Genomic DNA, 19,585 nt, shown 5'->3' on the forward strand with positions numbered 1-19,585 from the left:
AATTAAAATATCAATCTTTCCATAGATAATTAGTGTTTGTTATTAGTCAGAAAGTTTTTGATTTTCTGATCATCAAGGATCGCCTTCAGTGCAGCATTCTATCTGTTTGTTATTATGTATTTGAATTTATTCCTTGCCCTACTTCTACTAGTAAGTTAAGATATCGCAATCAATCTTAAATTTCTTAATTCACAAATGAGTTGCACAATTTTTTGAGTTATGATGAGATATAACGGTTTAAAAATAGACAAAATGATTTCAGCTAAAATTTTTACATTTTAAATAAGTATCGCTTATAAAATGACTGGCAATATAATACCTTGTAGTAAAGCCTTGGAATAAATAGGCGCTTCTTCGTGTTGAAAAGGCTCATCTTTTGGATATGTTTTAGTGGGCTGTATAGTTCCGATACCAGTAACTAACAAATCTTTTTTCTCAACAATATTAATCTTCGTTTTTCCAAGGCGTTTTTTACTGCCGGCAAGAATATTACCGTACTCATAAGAACTATCTTTATTGGTAGATTTATTGGTAGATTTATTGGTGGTAATATTATTATTTGAAGTTGTATTATTGCCATTAGGTAAAAGTGGAAATCGAATTGGATTTTTGGTTGAATTTTTGGATAGAAGGCCTTTAGGACGATGTTGTGAAGTAGTTGTGGCCATCGCTGAAGATTAAAACGTGTACTGTTGTTATTTCCAAATCAATACCGAGAGAGTGAGAAAGAAAGTTGGTCGAAGAACGCTTGTAGAAATGATTAACTTAGTCCTATCCTATCTATAGTGCTATTTATTTATATCCTTTATGGTATTTTGAGTTAGGATAGTTGAACTAATACAAACACAATCAATGGAAATAATTGTCCATCGATATTAATTCCAGAGATAGAGAAAGGCTTTCCAGCAAGATAGATACGTTGGGTACTGCTAAGAGTAGTTTAAAAGAAATAAAATTTACTCTTTCTATTCATTAAATCCTTTCTCGACTTTTCAGCTAGTTTAAGCTAGTAAGAGGAATCGAAAACAATAGCCAATTCTACTACCAAATAAATAAATACCTCATATTGAGTAATCAATGTTAGCCGCATCTATTATATGATTGCAATTACAACAGTACCATGATTCAATCAGTTGAGAATTGCAGTCATTGAATACTCAACTGATGTTTCCTTTTATTATTTACAATTTTTGTTGGTTGTTCTCTTTATGTTATTGGCTAGTTTTCTGATCAACATCATCAATTATTTTATTTTATATCATGCATTATATTAATCATATCTAGTTGCTAAGGCGAAATTAAAATCAATCAACGTCAGTAATTAAATATTAATCAATCGAGTCAATAGTCACAGCCAATTCAAAAGACACTGAAAATAGATATGGTATCCATAATAGCAATGTATTCATAAATTAGTCACTGTCTATTTCAATTTTCAATATGCCGATCAATAAAATCAACAATGAGAATAGCACGAGGATGATCGATGTATTTGTGATTGAAGACTAGTCTATAACTAAAGTATTGTCCTACTCATCATCTTTCAAGTAATTACGGATTAACTTAGAAATATTATAATTATAATTAGTCAAATCAATTAATTTTAAAGTTTAAATAAGCAACAATGATGTATTTGTGTTTTTACCAGCATAGATGAATATTTCTAGGCATAAATTTCCTGTAGAGCAATTCTATTCCATTAGTTTTATATTTTAAATATTTGGTAATCGATTAAGCGTATTTTTATAACTGTTATTATTTTTCAATTCGATTTATTACAGCATTTAAAAATTGTCAGTCTCAAGCTGGCGTTCATGCATATCATGGTATCCATAATTTAGCTCGAATGGCAAATAGTATTATGTGTATTATCTCAAGATGGCCATAATTTCAGTAGTATGAATATGAAATATAAGTAAATTTGCTAAGTGCTTTGAAGTACACGTTTGAATATTTTTTACAGACAGCTACAACAATGAAAATAATTAAAAGTTTCGATAGCATAGTCAAAAGTGTATAGAATAGGTAACGATAGCAAGTGAGTTCTCTAAAAGCTATAAGCCCCTGTTAAATCATGAATGGCTCAGGAAAGAGCCTTGTTAAAATATCGGTCTCTAAACTAGAGATATTTGGAAAATTTCTGGAATTGCTATTATAGTAATGGTACATAGTAGTCTCTAGGGAGCATATAAAATCATCAAATATAGTCTTAATCTAAGATATCTTTTAGGACTAGCAGTGATTAGGATATACCCGTAGGTAAATTATTTTTGGCTATAATAGTTTAAGGTATAATGCTGTATATATTGTATGCTTGTAGACTTTTGGATGATGAATTATACAATAGATAGCTGCTATAGTAATTTTTATACTTACAGTTCAGAAATTGAATACTCTACTGGAATTGAAATGATACCCTACTAGTTCCATTTACAAATTTCAATAAAATTGAAAGAGATAGTTTTAGTGGATTTAAAAGCATCAAACTCAGTCGATTTAAGATAATTCATAGACTATTATAAAGGCAAGCTACAATAGCATAAAATGTATATTATTGATATATGGATTTGGTTTTATTCATTTTATTAATGACTATCACCAATCATTTGAAAGTATTTGAAATTCGATGTTGAACGTAATCTATTCCTTTTATTTATCTTAAGCCTTACACTAGAAAGGTGCACTCGCAATCACACAGGTATTAGCGTTATCATCCTTTTCAAATGGATAATGTCATGTATAGTAATACGATTCTGAATACTTTCCATGATATGATTGCTATTTAGATCAACGTTCTTTAATCGTTTAGCTCGCATGAACTATTTTCCAATGAATGTTGTCATTTATAGTAAGAAATCACGGTATAAATGATGCATGGAATAGCCTGCAATTTTTACCCGTCCATAGATATGCTAATATTGTTGTAATAGAATCTGTATACTCTCATATTCACGAATTACCCTACTACATATACTATGGTACGTTGAAGTCCAAAGTGTTAAGAGTACAACGTTCTAGTGTCTATCTTTATAGACGATCTATAGCTTGACGTCCCTCTGATTTTCCCGCAGTTGCTGACCATGGCTTCCGTTAGAAATCTCTATGATTTCCACTCTGTATCATTCCATGAATTGCTTACTTCTAAGACTACACATCATATATGGCCAAGGCTGCCTACTTTGGCCTAGTCCTATTACTCAGTATTGCAAGACTAAAATGAGTAGAGTTATCGATGCAATTCAAGAAATGGACCAGCAAAACTAGACTAGTCAGCCATTTTGGCCATTGTCAAGAGTACAATGTACGCTTGCAGACATCACGGGCAGTTCAAATGGCCAGCAAACCTAGTCTGCCTTGACATTGGATGGCGACTTCCGAGTGCATTTTCTTGTCAGCAATAAACTCGTTAAACGCTCTCTCGCTTTTTGTATCCATTTTAGCCCAAGTCAACAGTAGCGATGCCGATTGCTTTCTGGCCAGTACACCACCAACTCGACTTGCCGATGTTCTACCGCTATACACGATATACTCGACCAGTGCTGTGTTTAGGGACTACTACTGTACTACTGACGAGTACTGAGTACAGTATAGGAGGCGAAGGAGAAACGAGCGACGAGTTTCTGAGTACTATAAGACAGACAGGGAGACGGACTGAATTAGCCTCGGCAAAAACAGTCATAATTGCAATGCCGATTCACTTTGCTGGTCATTGCGGCGATCCACCACATCTTGAGTGATACACTAGACTGCAGACTACTTCCTTCCAGTGGTCCGTGACAGGCCAATATACCACCAAGTCGACTTGCCCATGTTCTAACGCTATACACGATATACTCGACCAGTGCTGTGTTTAGGGACTACTACTGTACTACTGACAAGTACTGACTAATGACCACTAAGTATAGTAGGCGAAGGAGAAACGAGAGACGGGTTTGTCAGTGTATAAGACAGACGGAGAGACGGACTGAATTAGCCTCGGCCAAAACGGTCAAAATTGTAAGGCTGATTCGCTTTGCTGGTCATTGGGGCGATCCACCATATCTTGAGTGATACACTAGACTGCAGACTACTTCCTTCCAGTGGTCCGTGACAGGCCAATATACCACCAAGTCAACTTGCCCATGTTCTAACGCTATACACGATATAGTCGACCAGTGCTGTGTTTAGGGACTACTATTGTACTACTGACGAGTACTGAGTACAGTATAGGAGGCGAAGGAGAAACGAGCGACGAGTTTCTAAGTACTATAAGACAGACAGAGAGACGGGCTGAATTAGCCCCGGCCAAAACGGTCAAAATTGTAAGGCTGATTCGCTTTGCTGGTCATTGGGGCGATCCACCATATCTTGAGTGATACACTAGACTGCAGACTACTTCCTTCCAGTGGTCCGTGACAGGCCAATATATCGCCAAGTCGACTTGCCGATGTTCTGCCGCTATACAGGATATATTTGATCAGTGTTGTGTTTAGGGACTACTACTATACTACTGACTAGTACTGACTAGTGAACTACTGAGTATAGTAGGCGAAGGAGAAACGAGCGACGGGTTTGTCAGTAGTATAAGACAGACAGAGAGACGGATTGAATTAGCCCCTGTAAAAACGGTCAAAATTGTAAAGCTGATTCGCTTTACTGGTCATTGGGGTGATCCACCACATCTTGAGTGATACACTAGACTACAGACTACTTCCTTCCAGTAGTCCGTGACAGGCCAATATACCACTAAGTCGACTTGCCGATGTTCTACCGCTATATACGACATACTCGACCAGTGCTGTGTTTAGGGATTACTACTGTACTACTGACAAGTACTGAGTATAGTAGGCGAAGGAGAAACGAGCGACGGGTTTGTCAGTATATAAGACAGACAGAGAGACGGATTGAATTAGCCCCGGCCAAAACGGTCAAAATTGTAAGGCTGATTCGCTTTACTGGTCATTGGGGTGATCCACCACATCTTGAGTGATATACTAGACTACAGACTACTTCCTTCCAGTAGTCCGTGACAGGCCAATATACCACTAAGTCGACTTGCCGATGTTCTACCGCTATATACGACATACTCGACCAGTGCTGTGTTTAGGGACTACTACTGTACTACTGACAAGTGCTGACTAGTGACTACTGAGCATAGTAGGCGAAGGAGAAACGAGAGACGGGTTTGTCAGCGTATAAGATAGACAGAGAGACGGACTGAATTAGCCCCGGCCAAAACGGTCAAAATTGTAAGGCTGTTTCGCTTTACTGGTCATTGGCGTGATCCACCGCATCTTGAGTGATACACTAGACTATAGACTACTTCCTTCCAGCAGTCCGTGACTGTACCACTGATTCAAGAGACGGCTTCCTATGGCTTGGTTGCTTTTTTTACTGGTTATTGGCATTATCCGCCATGTCTTGAGCCGTACACTATACCAACGACCACAGTACTTCCTTCCAGTAGTCCGTGGCTGTCCTGCTGGCAAAACGTCTAGAACCGTGTCCACCATTGCCAAAACCATCCTGTTGATGATCAAGTTGTTATTATTATGATGATGATGATTGGTAGCAAGATCAAGCAAGATTAACGCTTATGGTATGTTGAAATGATATCATGGAGTTTATTTTATACTGCCTACAATGGATTGATGATACAATAGTAGCATAGGAAAGATCAATATCACGATGTGTTTGAAAATTAGCCGTGGGGTAGAGAGTACAGTACTGTGTCCTTTCTTGTCGCCTTGCAATCCATGGCCAACTTGCAGTTCTTTCCTTCATCCAATTCGTCCATCGTCTTCATATCGATGGAGGAAATGCAGGATACAATATTACTGGCAACAGTGATTTTGCGTTATACCGTTTTATTCTGCAGATGAGACAGTTAATGACCGTATGATCGAGAGATGTTGTTGGATCATCGTCTGACAACTCTTAAAAGTTGTTGTGGCTATCGGCTAACAAATAAGAATTGCTTTTCTACCCTAGCGACTAGACCATTGACTATCTTTACTAAGGATATTTTTCTCCATGTCATCAACTAAGAATGGTAGTGAATAGCAGCAATCGGATCGATAGTTAGCCATGATGACTGATAGACTTTAAAGTATCGTTTGTTTGCTAGCAAAGAAGACTATGCTTCTTTATCAAACTGTGATAGCATCAAGTTATCTTGGTACAAGAGGCCAATCGATCGAGCCATCGAAACAGTCCTTCATGTTTCCATGATGGAGAGAGAGTAAATGACGACGATAGCATTGTAGATAATCAACCGTGAACTGATTGAGTATCGTAGACAAATTCATGGCTATACAGAGCTAAGATGAAACTATTTCTCCAATATTCATTTCCAACCGACAGTCAGAATTTTGACCCCTTCAAGATGGAAGATTTTCCATTATTTCACGCTACTTTTACTTGTGATTGAAAGCTAGTCTATCGATCGAAAAGATCCATAAACTCGATATCCAGTCACCAATACCATCATAACGTGAAATTTAGACTCTCCTACAGATAAAAAGTGGTTTCCTATTTCCAATCTGTCAAACTCAGTTAATAGTATAGAGGCTAGTGATGTTGCTTTTACTTTCTAACTTATAAACATCAGGCTGTTCTTTATAATGGTAAAATGACTGCTAACTAGGTTCATTTAATCCTCATTTTTCTATCCTATATCGCTCATCATGTCCCACAACAAGTGATAGAAATTTTATTTCTTGAATTTAGTCAAGCGGTCAATGCTGATCAATCATGCAAAATCGTCTTTTTAAATTATTTTTTTTTCTCTCTCCATAATTCGTATCTATGCAGTACAATGTCTGGCCATTCCACTGTTGACAAAGTATTCTCCAAGCAATTGTAGACTTTACTGCAATGGAGAAAATTTTCCATTGCTGATCCTTTCTCAGCTGATTCTACATCATGTTTAGAACGTCTATAGTATTATCGATGCAAGAAGCATTGATAGAATTTACATAGTCCACTTTGTACATTACAGTTGGCTACTTCGTCCAGAGTTTCACGGCCAATATGTCAATTTTTTTTTTTATTTCTGTACATTGCCTAACTGGAAAATGGCTCCCTGATGCGGCGATTGTTCGTTACTCTTGCCTTCATAACTATTACCGTACGCCATCAAATCATGATGGCGTATCTTAACTCTATTTTTCATTGGCAACGCCAGATTATCCGTCTATCCTTTAGGCTTGCACTTTTTTTAGATCGTCTATCATGGGCAATTTTGCTTTAATAACTTCGGAGTACAGTACATTGGATCTTTCGACTACAAATCAAACAGCAATTGTGCCGATAGCTAATCGGCAAAAAAGTATCAACATGCCGATCCAACGACAAAAACCTACTATATAGGAGAATATGTCCTAGTAAAGTATGGACTAAGTTGTGTACTTGTATTACATGATAACCAATATTTGGCAGAAGGAATTAGAGGGGAGAGGTGGTTACTTGCAATACTACTGTTTATGTTGCATCGCCACAGGAAAAGATTGCTTACAGTATTTTAGCATCCAAATATTCATTATTTCTTATTTTTATTATTGTTGTTTGCAGTGTTAGACTCAGTATTGCATTGCTCTGACGATCTCATCTACCAATGATTTGATGGAGTTTAATTTCTGCTCTTTCTACATCAACGTAGCCTTCGTTAGAGGAAAAAGTGATACATTGCATGATATCATCCATGCTCTACTTCGTCACATCGTGATAGGTTATTTTATTTTTCATGATGTAATCCTAATCTCTATCGCATAAGAGTAAAACATCACTCAGTAGCGAATATTGCTAATTTTATCGTCCAATTCTACCTGAATCCTGTTAACACCACTCAATCATGGACAATACTCGTAGATAGCTATATCTGTTTTAGTCAGGCGATAATTGCTAATTTTATTATCGAATTGTAACTTTATTCTGTTAACATGACTCAATGGTGTTTAGTATATTGCCTATTTGCAAGCATACGCGTACCTCGAAGACCATTTGAATCCAGAAAAAGTCGCTGATTTATACCCATTGGATAGTATCGATTGCTGATATCTGTTCTACTCAAAATGACTAGAGGGTGAGGAATGAGCTGCTTGTATTTAAATCTAGTCCTCAACGTCCTAAACCTATCCTTTCCATATTGCTCAATAAATTTATACTACCCAATGCATCTTGTTGACGTTATTTGACCAGAGTACGCTAGGATTGTTCTAGTCGTCCTTGCAAGTTATATTCCCAAGCTCATAACCCAGAGGTAATGTTTACTCAGTATGCCCCGTGGTCAAAGGTGTGAAGAGACTTTGTGGCAAGTGTTAACTTTAGAATAGCATCTTAATGAGCTATCCTATATCCTTAAATGTAACTTGAACGGGCCGCTTTTATACTTTCTACAGTAGTATTCAAATCGAAATTTATCCATCATTAAAGTCCATTGAAATTGAACCAACGTCTGTCGGCAATTTGCATTCATTTCCACCGATAGACATTTTGATTTTTCTCTTTTGATTTTTTATACCTATCAAAATTTACTGTCCTATACTTTGAAAACATTTCCATCCTTGATCATCTTTTAGTTTATATAGCACTGTCACTGTCATTTTTAAAAGCCAATCTTGGATTTTCCTTTCCAATTTTATGATCGCCTATCTAAAAATGATAGATAAACGCTTTCTATTTGAAAATTGCGAACTATTTTAAAGTGATAGTGGTGTCGCTATTTTTTATTTTTTAATTTCCCCCTTATAAATTGTGTAGGCAATCCACTTGATAGAAGCATAGCTTGACTATTGACGAACAAGTTCTACTATATACACTTACCTACAGTATGCCACTTTTAAATCTGCCCTGGAAATTGCTATAATAAAGAAATACTTCTTGGATGAGCTTCTACCGTACTTGATAAAATGGAAGTAGAATACCCGATAAGAATCGATGATCAAGGGATTTGCAATCCTTCAAAGTACCCTCGTAGCAATGCCATTTTTTTTCTCCTTACTAGCGATCCCTGTCCTGTTTTATGAATTATTTTAATATCCTAAAGAAAGACAAACCTTTCAACAGTAAATTGTAGTTTCTCATCATCCATTTCTATAATTTGATAGAGCAATCGATAGATCAAATGCTCATTCAAGCGCCTATTGCAAGCCGCCATAATGTTCAACAGTAAATTATAGTTTCTCATCATCCATTTCTATAATTTGATAGAGCAATCGATAGATCAAATACTCATTCAAACGCCTATTGCAAGCCGCCATAACCTATAGGTTATGTATTGTGATGGTAATCCATAGAATACCGCATTAACGACAGATATGCTCAACGCTGTGAATTTGTAGTAATTTAATTGGAATGGGTTAGTTTATTCACTACACATAGGCGTAGGATATGGAACAAACTTATTTATCGCAGTCCCTTGGACATTCCTTTCAAACGTTATTATAAAAACTGTCTATAAGCGACTTTATTTCCGCTCACTAGTTTTTAATTATTCTAATTTATTAGCATACGGAGTAAACGCAAATATAGATAGCAAATGATTGCAATAACGATAAATAGAAAACGCTACGATCAATTTCAATTGTACTCCATTTCAGTTATAAAAATTAATTAGAGTAGGATATCGATTTTAAAGAAGCTTTAGGTGAAACCAAGTGATCTTAATATTGTTGTGTATATATATATATATATATATATATATATACAAAGATGATGCTCGTAAACTATTACAATCATTAAGAGGTGTAAACTATACCGTTTCACAAGCTTCTTCAGCGGCTTACCAAAAATAGTGTTATTTTCCTTAATGTATCACTACTTGACAATAAGGAAAAAATACATTTTACTTTTTGTCTAAATTATTTTTCAATTAAATCACTTAGGATAAGGGACTTAAAAGAAGAAATGACAATGATAGGTAATATATTGATGATATAATCATGGCTGTTATTCAGTTTCTGAGTAGAATGCTTTTCTTGCGTATGATAGCCTATCGATTTGTAGTAGAAACCAGTTGTGATGTCAATTGGAACTGTTTACAGTACAGTATACAAGCAAAAGTTTATAGATAATCTACCATGTATACGACTGTCGTAAGTGTTTTAAACAATAATAATTAAATTAAGTACATTGCAAGAATTTATTGTCAAGAATAAAATTCTTAGATACCGTAGTCAAGATAAGAGTAATAATAATAATATTATTCTTATTTTATTATTATTTTCTCTAGTGTATCATCTACTGCTAGTGGCAATCAAAATAATAGATCTGATGGGATAAAAAAGTCTAGACATGACGCACGTAAAAATCATGCAGAAAAAGCAGTTGATTATAAAAGTCGCGAATATGATTGGTTGAATATTAAAAATGATGATTGGGCGATCAAGAAATGCTATCAAAATATTACACCAATTCAGTGGAATAGTATGACGACTTTGCCATCAACTAATAATCATGATAACGATACATATACTTCCTCTATTGCTGCTAACAGTATGTTTTCAGCAAGCAGCAATTGCAGCTGGGGTAAATTTTCTTGGAAAAAGACTGATCAAAGTAAAGCAACTTCACAATATAACGTGGATTCTAAAGGTATACAATTTTTACACATCGTCAAATAAATTATTATTATATTGGCTATAATATCTACGTATGCACTTATTTATTTATTGACACTGTATATATCAATGTTGTAAAGGAATAAAGTTTTTTTTCTCGCATGGACTAGCACGTTCCATACAGGCTTATGATCGGTTGCCCACGAATTTAAATTGTGTGGACATGCAAGAGTGGTAGATACAATAGTTAGCACTTTTGTACAACCCTCTAATAGAACTTTTTTAGTCATACCCTGTCGTTAGCAAATCTGAGCAACTTTTAGAGCAATTATGCTATAGAATTTTTCGATCTCGGCATAGAATAATTTAATGCCGCTATATTTTTATACTGACCATGACGTACTTATGGCGAAAACTTAAACTAGTCCACAATTTTATTATGACAGAACCGAATGAAAAGCAAAAGTATTCCCCTACTCAACCAACTTCTTCTACACCACCCTCATCGCCAGAAGCAGATAGCAAAAATACAAGTATTAATGGAACAATTGTAAATGATGCAAAGTGTCAGATTGGCAATACGACAAATCGCATACTACACTCACCTACTGTTACTAATAAAAAAGTGATTGAAGTAAGTTAGCTATACGATTTACTATCATTTCATTCACAGTAGGATTAGTAGTCTTAGGGTTAATTTTAATTAAATATAAACCCTATGACAAATAGGTTTGATAAAATGTTGAAAACAAGTTCACTTCTTAAATACTTAGAAAGTTTATATATGGGATTTGGATGAAACTATTATCGTGTTTCAATCTTTGTTGAATGGCGATTATGCCAGAAAATTTAGCAAAGTAAGTCATCTATTACTTATAGTGAATCAAGTTCATGTTCTGTCACTTTGTACAATCTTAAATATCATCAGTTTAACATACGATCTTAATTCTGTATCTTCGCGCTAGGACTATAATCAGGCAATATGCTTGGGATATAAAATAGAAACTTTAATATTTGATTTGGCTGATTCAAAATTTCATTTTCGTGAACTTGCGGTAAGATTTCCTACTCGTAATTATTATTAATAAAGTAGGAGTATTAACCATTTACAAGCGAGAAAAAAAATCTTTTCAAATTGGTAGAACGATTTTTATCCTATCATTTTCAGAAAAGTAACAAAACTCACATTGATGACATTGATTACGGAAAGAAACCAGATAGTGACCAAAAATCTAAGTAAGAAATTATTATGTACCATCATTTCTTACCTTTTTTTATCATTACGGTTCATACTGCACCTTATAATTTTACGCAATACAGGGTCGATCATTGGGACAAGTTCTGCTCGTCATTACAACAAGATAAAGTTGCTACCTACTTTAAAGATATAAAGGAAATATATGAAAAATATCGCGATAATGTGAAAGGTTGGTGCAGTATTATCGATAGTTTACAGCCTATATAACTAGTTACCTTTCTTACGTATATCTTCATAGCTCTTATTTTGTTCATACACAGAATTGGTATCTGTGAACTACCATAGTAATTGGGAGTTAGCTCTCAATGAATTACAATCTTTTACGGACAAATGGATACATTTAGCAAGGAATTGTATTGATTCTATCAACTCGAGGTAAAATGGCAAAGAAATGAGATGAAGGTAGAAATAAGATAAATATTTCTATTACCAATTTACAATTTTTGAACTTGATTCCAGATTTAATAGCGTTAACGTTATTGTAACCACAACACAACTGGTACCTGCAGCTGTAAAGTGTTTATTATATTCCATTGCTGATCTCTTTCCATTAGAGAATATCTATAGTGCAACAGATATTGGTTAGTGCTATGTAACTATAATAACAGTTGATTCTTGCATAATTCATCTTAGAAATTATCATATTAACGTTATCTTTATATCACTTAGGCAAAGAACAATGCTTTCGTCGGATCATTGAGCGCTATCGTAATTGTCAATATTTTGTTATTGGAGATGGTAAAGCTGAAGAATCTGCTAGTCGAACTCTTAATCTACCGTTTTGGAATATTTCTTCTCATGACGACTTATTCAAATTAAATGTTGCTTTAAATAAAAACACCTTTTAATTTGCAGCTCATTTTATTAATCATTCCATTGAACTATATTGTACAATTTTCGCTACATACCCGAATTTTATATATCAAATGTACCACGCTATGAAAATTGCAGTTGCTGCGAATTAGGTGCTTGGTTCTGTTGATTTACGATGTAATATATAATACATATATTTATATATTTCGTATCGCTATACCATGTTATGACATATCTACACTAATCTACGCAATTCCATGATGAAGAATTTTCTGTTATGTAAATTTTCGTTGTTCAGGCAATTAGTTCCATACTTACTTTAAGTGAGACCTGGAATTACGTAGTCTGTACAATATTAACAGTTACATTTATACAGTATTAGCTTACTCCTACGGGATTAATAGCTGTTTAAAATATATATTTTAACTTGATGCAGCACTCATTGGTGTACTGCAATGAGAGTCCACGTGACTTGATTAAATGTAGCTAGATTAAATTTGAATGACGAATTCTTATATGAATTATTCAGACCCTTATTTATTTTACACATGTCAATACGTTAGATAACATATATCTACACCTACCCCTTATTTTCTTCATGAGATATAAACACCGTAAATTGACTACGTTCTAAATTGCAACGGAATTTTAGATTCATTCTTCATAATCTCTAATAATTACTTCCACCCAAAAGAATAGGAAAAAGACTCCTTCTCTGTAGTAGATAGGAATGCAACCAGTATTAGTCAGGCATCCTTCGTCATAATCTAAGTTTAGTAAAGTAATTACAGCTTACCAAATCGCAAAATACTCGTATTACTTCCTATTCCAAAGTAAAATTATTTTTAGGGTTATACTTAATGTTTAATTGGCAATCTACTCGATTAATAAAGTTATATTCACTCATTATGTTACTTTTGATCTTTTACAAGTTCTAGAATAGTCTGTGCCGTATAAATAACCTACCTACTGTAGTACTAGTAAAGGTGTAACTTTTTCAAATTACTAGCATTACAAGAAATACCATAGAATAATATCAGATTTCCGCATCATTATTTTGAGTAAAGGAAATTTCTTACGGGAATAGCTAATAAAGGATAGATTTTATTTATTTTTTGGGTACGTTAACACTCAGTCCGTCGAGGATTGCTTATGAAAAATCTTATTTTTGCTATTATTACAACTGAACTCGTATCCGTATATCTAAAAACACTATACTCTGCAATTTGCGTAGATTGGTACTGTTCCATGAAAATTATGATATCATGATATCATTGCTTAGCAGATAGAGATATGAAAAGTTGGAGAAGTTATGATCCGTAATATAGCTAACTATTCTAATTAAAAGTGACTTAGCTTGGTGTAGAATTTAATGGAGAATTCTAATACGGTGTAATGCTGTAGTAAATTAACTTAAAATAAGATATAATTCCAGATAAGAAACCAAACACATAGTAGAAACATAACAATATAAAGTATAATAATACTAGTTAATAATATTGTTAACAAGCTAAAACTATCAACTTGAAATAAAACAAATCAATCTTACTTTCTATAGCTCTTCAGCTAGTGCTATGATACCAGCCCAGAAAATGACAAACTATTTTTGATTCTTTTAAATTAACTTAATTCATTTATAATAGAATTACTTGCATGCTAAAATCATTTTTGTTCGTACATTAACTAATATTTCTTTCAGCTACCGTACAGTTGAATTATACAGATATCATAAAGCAGAACAGATACATTAGATTATAACCACAACATTTAAACCTACATACAATTTAACGTAAATATTATAATTCAATTTTGGTAACGATAAAGAGATTGAAATCATGCTTGCATGATTGATATCAGATTATTTCACTTGTGCACTTATAAAATATCTTTTATAAATTGGCTATAGGTTAATACACATAGGCAATATTATTGATTTGAAAAAAATTCTCAGATGGCCATTATGAGAGTAGGTTATAAAAGTATATATATCGAGATTGCTTTAGCTGCTACCACAACAGCCACGTTTCTGATTACTATTAGGGCGGGAATGATTTTGAATAGAGATTGTTTCACTTGCTTGTGATCGTTTTCCTGGCATCTAAAATAACAATATCCAAATAAATAATAAGTTATCAGAAATTACACACCGTGTACGATTATATCACTGATGTAAAATATTAATGTATGGGTATACGCGTACTTTATTTAATATGTCATTGGCCAGTCCAAGAAATGCCTGGATGAAAAAAGATGAAAATACTTCGTAAATTCTTGCAATTGAAATAGAATTAATGAAAGTATAGATATACGCAAACATTGCAAGCATGCAATTGCTAGATAACCTGATACTTACCGCATCGATATTAATATTTGTTTTGGCACTTGTTTCCATAAATCGGATACTGTGTATCCTGGCCAACTTAAAAATGAAAAACATTGTCAGCATTAGAAATATCAATATCACTAAATATCGAAGCTGCCTTTTGGCGAATATAAGAGATTGATACCTCTTCTGCTTCAGATTTCAATACTTCTCGCTTATCTGCTTCATCAACTTTATTTCCTAAAATTATCTTTTCTACGTCTTTACTAGCATGCTGGGTGATAAAATTTTAAATATCAAATTGTAGTAGATTCTGAACGTTTTATAATTGATTATCACTTTAATAGTAATACCCATCGTCATACAATTAGTTGCTATCGGCAACATTATAAATAATTGATACATATTGTGATATCCTGGTTATTTTAAAGTTAATTACTCCATACCTCATCGATATTGCGAATCCATTTATTGATATTTTCAAATGATTTTCTCTGTGTTAAATCATATACCAGCATAATTCCCTGCACATTTATAATAGTTCACATTTATTATGGCGATATTCAGGTAGATAAGCAGTGATTCGCTATAACAGTTTACTTATTTATTATCCGAGAGTGAACTTACGTATCTTTCAAATTATTTATTTATCAAATAGCTATTTTACGTGATCTTAAACAGAAAATGTAGTTTATAGCATTTGATGATATGATACTATCAACTAGACTATTATATCTAGTCCACCTATTATATAGTTGTAGACATATAATTTGTCATTTGCAATTGTGGTATTACCGCAACGCTTAATTAATATCTATAACTGGGTATTTCTATCAGAAGAATTATACTTTCAGCTATATTTTTATGTACTAGCTTTACTATTATTATCACGGGGGATAGAAGAAATTATAAATTGACATTTTAAATATTATCACCAGCCATACACTAGAATTAAATTGTAAAAGTACGACTATATAGAGTTTTATATCTTTGGCAATAGTTACCTTTGCAAGAGCTATTACTAATCATAAGTGCTGATTCAATACTAAAAGATGAAATGTCGTATAAGAACTAGGTTTTTGACGAATTTAGAGATTGGCATGTAAAGTAATAAACTCCAGTAGTATCAATAAAAGGAAATAGCTATAAGTTGGCACCTGGGTTTTATTAAGGTATTAGCATCATAAAGGATACTTATGATGCGCAAGTTGTAAGGAGATTAAATATTAAAATTTAAAGTATCTAGTGAATAGATGCAGCAATTTATGGGCTAGTAAAGTTTTAAAGTAGCAATAAAGAACCCCACCTATGAATTTTTAAACCTATAGCATGTTTCAAGAAGTTCGACAGTCTTTGAAGCTAAAAATTAGAATCTACCGCCGACTTACCATTGCACCCCTGTAATAGGATGTAGTAATCGTATGAAATCTCTCCTGACCAGCTGTATCCCTAAAAATAGACGAAATAATGAAATGTAGAGAAGATTTGTAGTTTTAAAACAAATATTATTTCATTTATAGCTGGTATTTTTTCATAAAAACTATATCAAACATAAAATTATTACAGTATTATCAGTACGTATCTCGGACATATAAACTAAAGATAGAGTCGATTTCCAACCTATGCAGAGTATACTCTTAACTATAAAAAGATATAATTCTATATAGGCATTAAAATTATCAATTCATGATATGCCTAAATGCAATAACTTAATAATTATCCAATCTTACCATATTTGTAATTTAATCTTTTTTCCTTGCAGTTCAATCGTTTTGATTTTAAAATCAATTCCTATTGTAATGATCATTATTTAATCCGGCATTAGTATTCACATTTACGGTAAATAAATTTCTAGAAATTGCGAACTTCTAAAGCGATTGTCAAAATCTTTAAAGAATGAGAATCTTTTCTGTTTATTTCGATATGAACATTCTAGCCGTTCACTTACAATTTCGAATAAGTAAAATATTGACTATTCTAAGACTGCCTAAGTATTAGCTACTATAGTAGCTAGCATAGTTGTAATAGTTGTCGTATCTAATATGATCTGATATACTATAGTTAGATGTCTTAATTAATAACAAGAAATTATAAGTTTTTAACGTATGCGGACGCTTTAGAAAATTGGGGATATGACAGTAAAGATCATTACACTTAATCAATATCCACATCAACGGAAAATACAAATGTGGCTTGATTTAACATATTTGGAGTTATAAAATGTATCAGTTTTCGTGAATATAACTATCATATATTGATGGTGAAAATAGCTACTAGATAGAGAAATAAGTCCTGTGAATAAAAAACTGATCAAGGTCACGTCCGATGGAAATTTTATGGCAAGTAAGATCGGGAACCGATTACTGTACTAAATTTATCTTATAATCGGATTTAATAGCAGTCAACTATATTTGCTTTAGGTATGGAAATAGAATTTGCGATCAAGTTCTAAGAATTGAACTCTCTTATCGCGAACCGTATGGGGAACTGAATGCTAAAAAATTTTCGTCTAAGTAGCTTGATGATCAACGAGGGGTTTTTCATCAATTGTAAAGTAATATTAAAGATCGATTAATCACCAGGCCGAAATTTCTTATTGTGAGTTGCGTCCTTACTAATTTTTTTCCTTATAACCAGACGATTACCTGGACACTTCGTATACGTTACGGCGATAACTGTTGTAATATATTGCTCTGTAGATATCTTAACCACAAGGTTAATTTAGCACAATCCCACTAATTCTACTGAAATGACCACATGTCAATGCTTCGTGTAACGGTTATATCAAACTAATCCTCCTCCTGTAAATAGATTGGCAATATATTGCTAAAGAAATTAGAGATAGCTAAGACTATAAGTTAATCAATCTATGATTTCTTGAGGTATCGTGCAAGAACAGCAAAACAACTAATCTGTTAGGGGCCTTGTAATGTTACAACTTTTTCCTCCGCTAGAAATTTAATCTTCTAGGTGCATATTGTATCTCCGTATTGCATGTATTACTAACTCTTGATGTTATAATTTAAAGTAAATTATAAAGATATATGAATATTTGCAATAGCTTAAACATAGACAAGAAATTCCTATTTGCTCTAGGAATTCATGCAATAAATCTATAAAACGTATTTTCATTAAACACTTTCCTACGCGAAGGATGATGATTGCAAAAGGTCCTTTTTGATCAGATAAAATTTGAACTAACTAGCAATTGCCTAAATATATGAACTCAAAATTAGCATCTACTTTATAGTCTTTATTAATCGATAGAAGGAGAAGCCCTATGGTTATCTAACATGCAATTGAACGAAATAAATTTTACTAAAACAGAGTAAAAGATTTGTAGAGCATCGATTAATTCCTTGTTTGGTTTGACACTTTGTTTAAGTAATATACGGAGTTGATCAGCTGAAGCTTAAAATAGATGATAAAAAGACGAAATCGATAATCAATATCGGTCAAATTTTAATTAGTCAGGCATAAATCCTGGATATTCAGCTAGAAGCACTGAGAAGATATGTCAGTTTGCATCAGAAATAGAATAAGATGGATAAATTTGATATATATGGATTCAAGGAAGATATAGCGGGAGGTTAAGAAGTAGAATTCAGCTAGAAAGGTAGAGAGGTCTCCAAGCGAACACAAAAAGGGTGAAATTCAATATTAGTACATCATGGTTATTATAACATATGGTAGTGCTAGGCTTACCTATAGTGGATATAAATGTGGTATTGAATGCATCATCAGAAAATCGAAACAGGATGCATGTTTTACCAACACCGCTATCACCAATCAATAATATTTTAAATAGGAGATCGTAAGTTTTTTTCGACATGGCTGAGTAATCCTATCTGTTCCTACGGCTAGATTTTCAATTCCTTGGTAAATATGAAGATAGTTCTTTCTAACTATGACGTTCACAAGGTTAACTTGAACTTTTAAGAGATAGTGGCAAGAAGGGTTATATAAGCAGCTTCTTTTTTCTTTTAGCGTTGTTACAGCCCACAAAACTTGTATATGCTTGACGAGTAATAGCCCAACTCTGTCCTACCAATATAGTCAGTACTCCCCTACTCGATATCGGTTAGCCGAACTTTCGGAATGGAAAAGCATAGTCTTTTCAAGTAATCGTCCTATACCAGACCCAGCATAAACAGATAGATATTTTCTATATATAAAGATACCTACATCGACGGCAATCTATTTGTAAGTAACCAGTAAAAACCGTTACTATATCGTCTTGCGCGTTAGTATATTCAGCTAAATTTCACCATATGGTTATTAATTTTCTCGTTCATGACGTATGAAGCAGCTTCGTCATTTTTTCTTCTAATTGAGTTCAAAAGGTTTTATAAGGAATACAATGAGCCATACTATCAATATCACTCTTATTAATTCGTTACAAGAAAGCAACCAAATTTCTGTAAGTACACTACGTTCTCATTTCATGTTAAGATCTTTACCTGAAAGAGGGATGAAAAAATCCATGTGGCATTAGTAATGATATTAAAATTTAAATGCATTTTATTTCAGTCTATTGCTAGACTTATTCTTTTGTAATTATTATCGATCGGCAGAAACTCATGTGCTACCTGTATTGACTATAATCCTGTCAAGTAATAATTAATTGGGTAACATAGCTTACAGTAAAGTATG

At 33.4% G+C, this 19,585-nt stretch overlaps 3 protein-coding genes across 3 annotated transcripts; 1 reads left to right on the forward strand and 2 right to left on the reverse strand.

Annotated features, from left to right (window-relative positions):
- Nucleotides 1-293: 293 nt before the first annotated feature.
- TRIADDRAFT_58092 (uncharacterized protein) lies at nucleotides 294-668 on the reverse strand (the record flags this gene model as incomplete). Its single annotated transcript, XM_002114324.1, has 1 exon — nucleotides 294-668. One exon carries the CDS (start codon nucleotides 666-668, stop codon nucleotides 294-296), a length of 375 nt encoding a protein of 124 aa, XP_002114360.1.
- Nucleotides 669-9,920: 9,252 nt separating this feature from the next.
- TRIADDRAFT_58093 (uncharacterized protein) lies at nucleotides 9,921-12,644 on the forward strand (the record flags this gene model as incomplete). Its single annotated transcript, XM_002114003.1, has 10 exons — nucleotides 9,921-10,021; nucleotides 10,211-10,572; nucleotides 10,985-11,172; nucleotides 11,312-11,395; nucleotides 11,504-11,593; nucleotides 11,707-11,774; nucleotides 11,859-11,965; nucleotides 12,057-12,171; nucleotides 12,256-12,377; nucleotides 12,466-12,644. The coding sequence occupies 10 exons, from the start codon at nucleotides 9,921-9,923 to the stop codon at nucleotides 12,642-12,644; spliced, it is 1,416 nt and encodes a 471-aa protein (XP_002114039.1).
- Nucleotides 12,645-14,608: 1,964 nt separating this feature from the next.
- On the reverse strand, nucleotides 14,609-18,764 carry TRIADDRAFT_50496 (uncharacterized protein; the record flags this gene model as incomplete). The annotated part of the gene is made up of 8 exons (XM_002114325.1): nucleotides 14,609-14,707; nucleotides 14,810-14,845; nucleotides 14,963-15,028; nucleotides 15,117-15,206; nucleotides 15,379-15,456; nucleotides 16,321-16,381; nucleotides 16,663-16,723; nucleotides 18,638-18,764. 8 exons carry the CDS (start codon nucleotides 18,762-18,764, stop codon nucleotides 14,609-14,611), a joined length of 618 nt encoding a protein of 205 aa, XP_002114361.1.
- Nucleotides 18,765-19,585: the final 821 nt, after the last annotated feature.

This window comes from Trichoplax adhaerens, genomic scaffold (genome assembly GCF_000150275.1).
Source record: "Trichoplax adhaerens TRIADscaffold_7 genomic scaffold, whole genome shotgun sequence".
Classification (NCBI taxonomy): domain Eukaryota; kingdom Metazoa; phylum Placozoa; class Uniplacotomia; order Trichoplacea; family Trichoplacidae; genus Trichoplax; species Trichoplax adhaerens.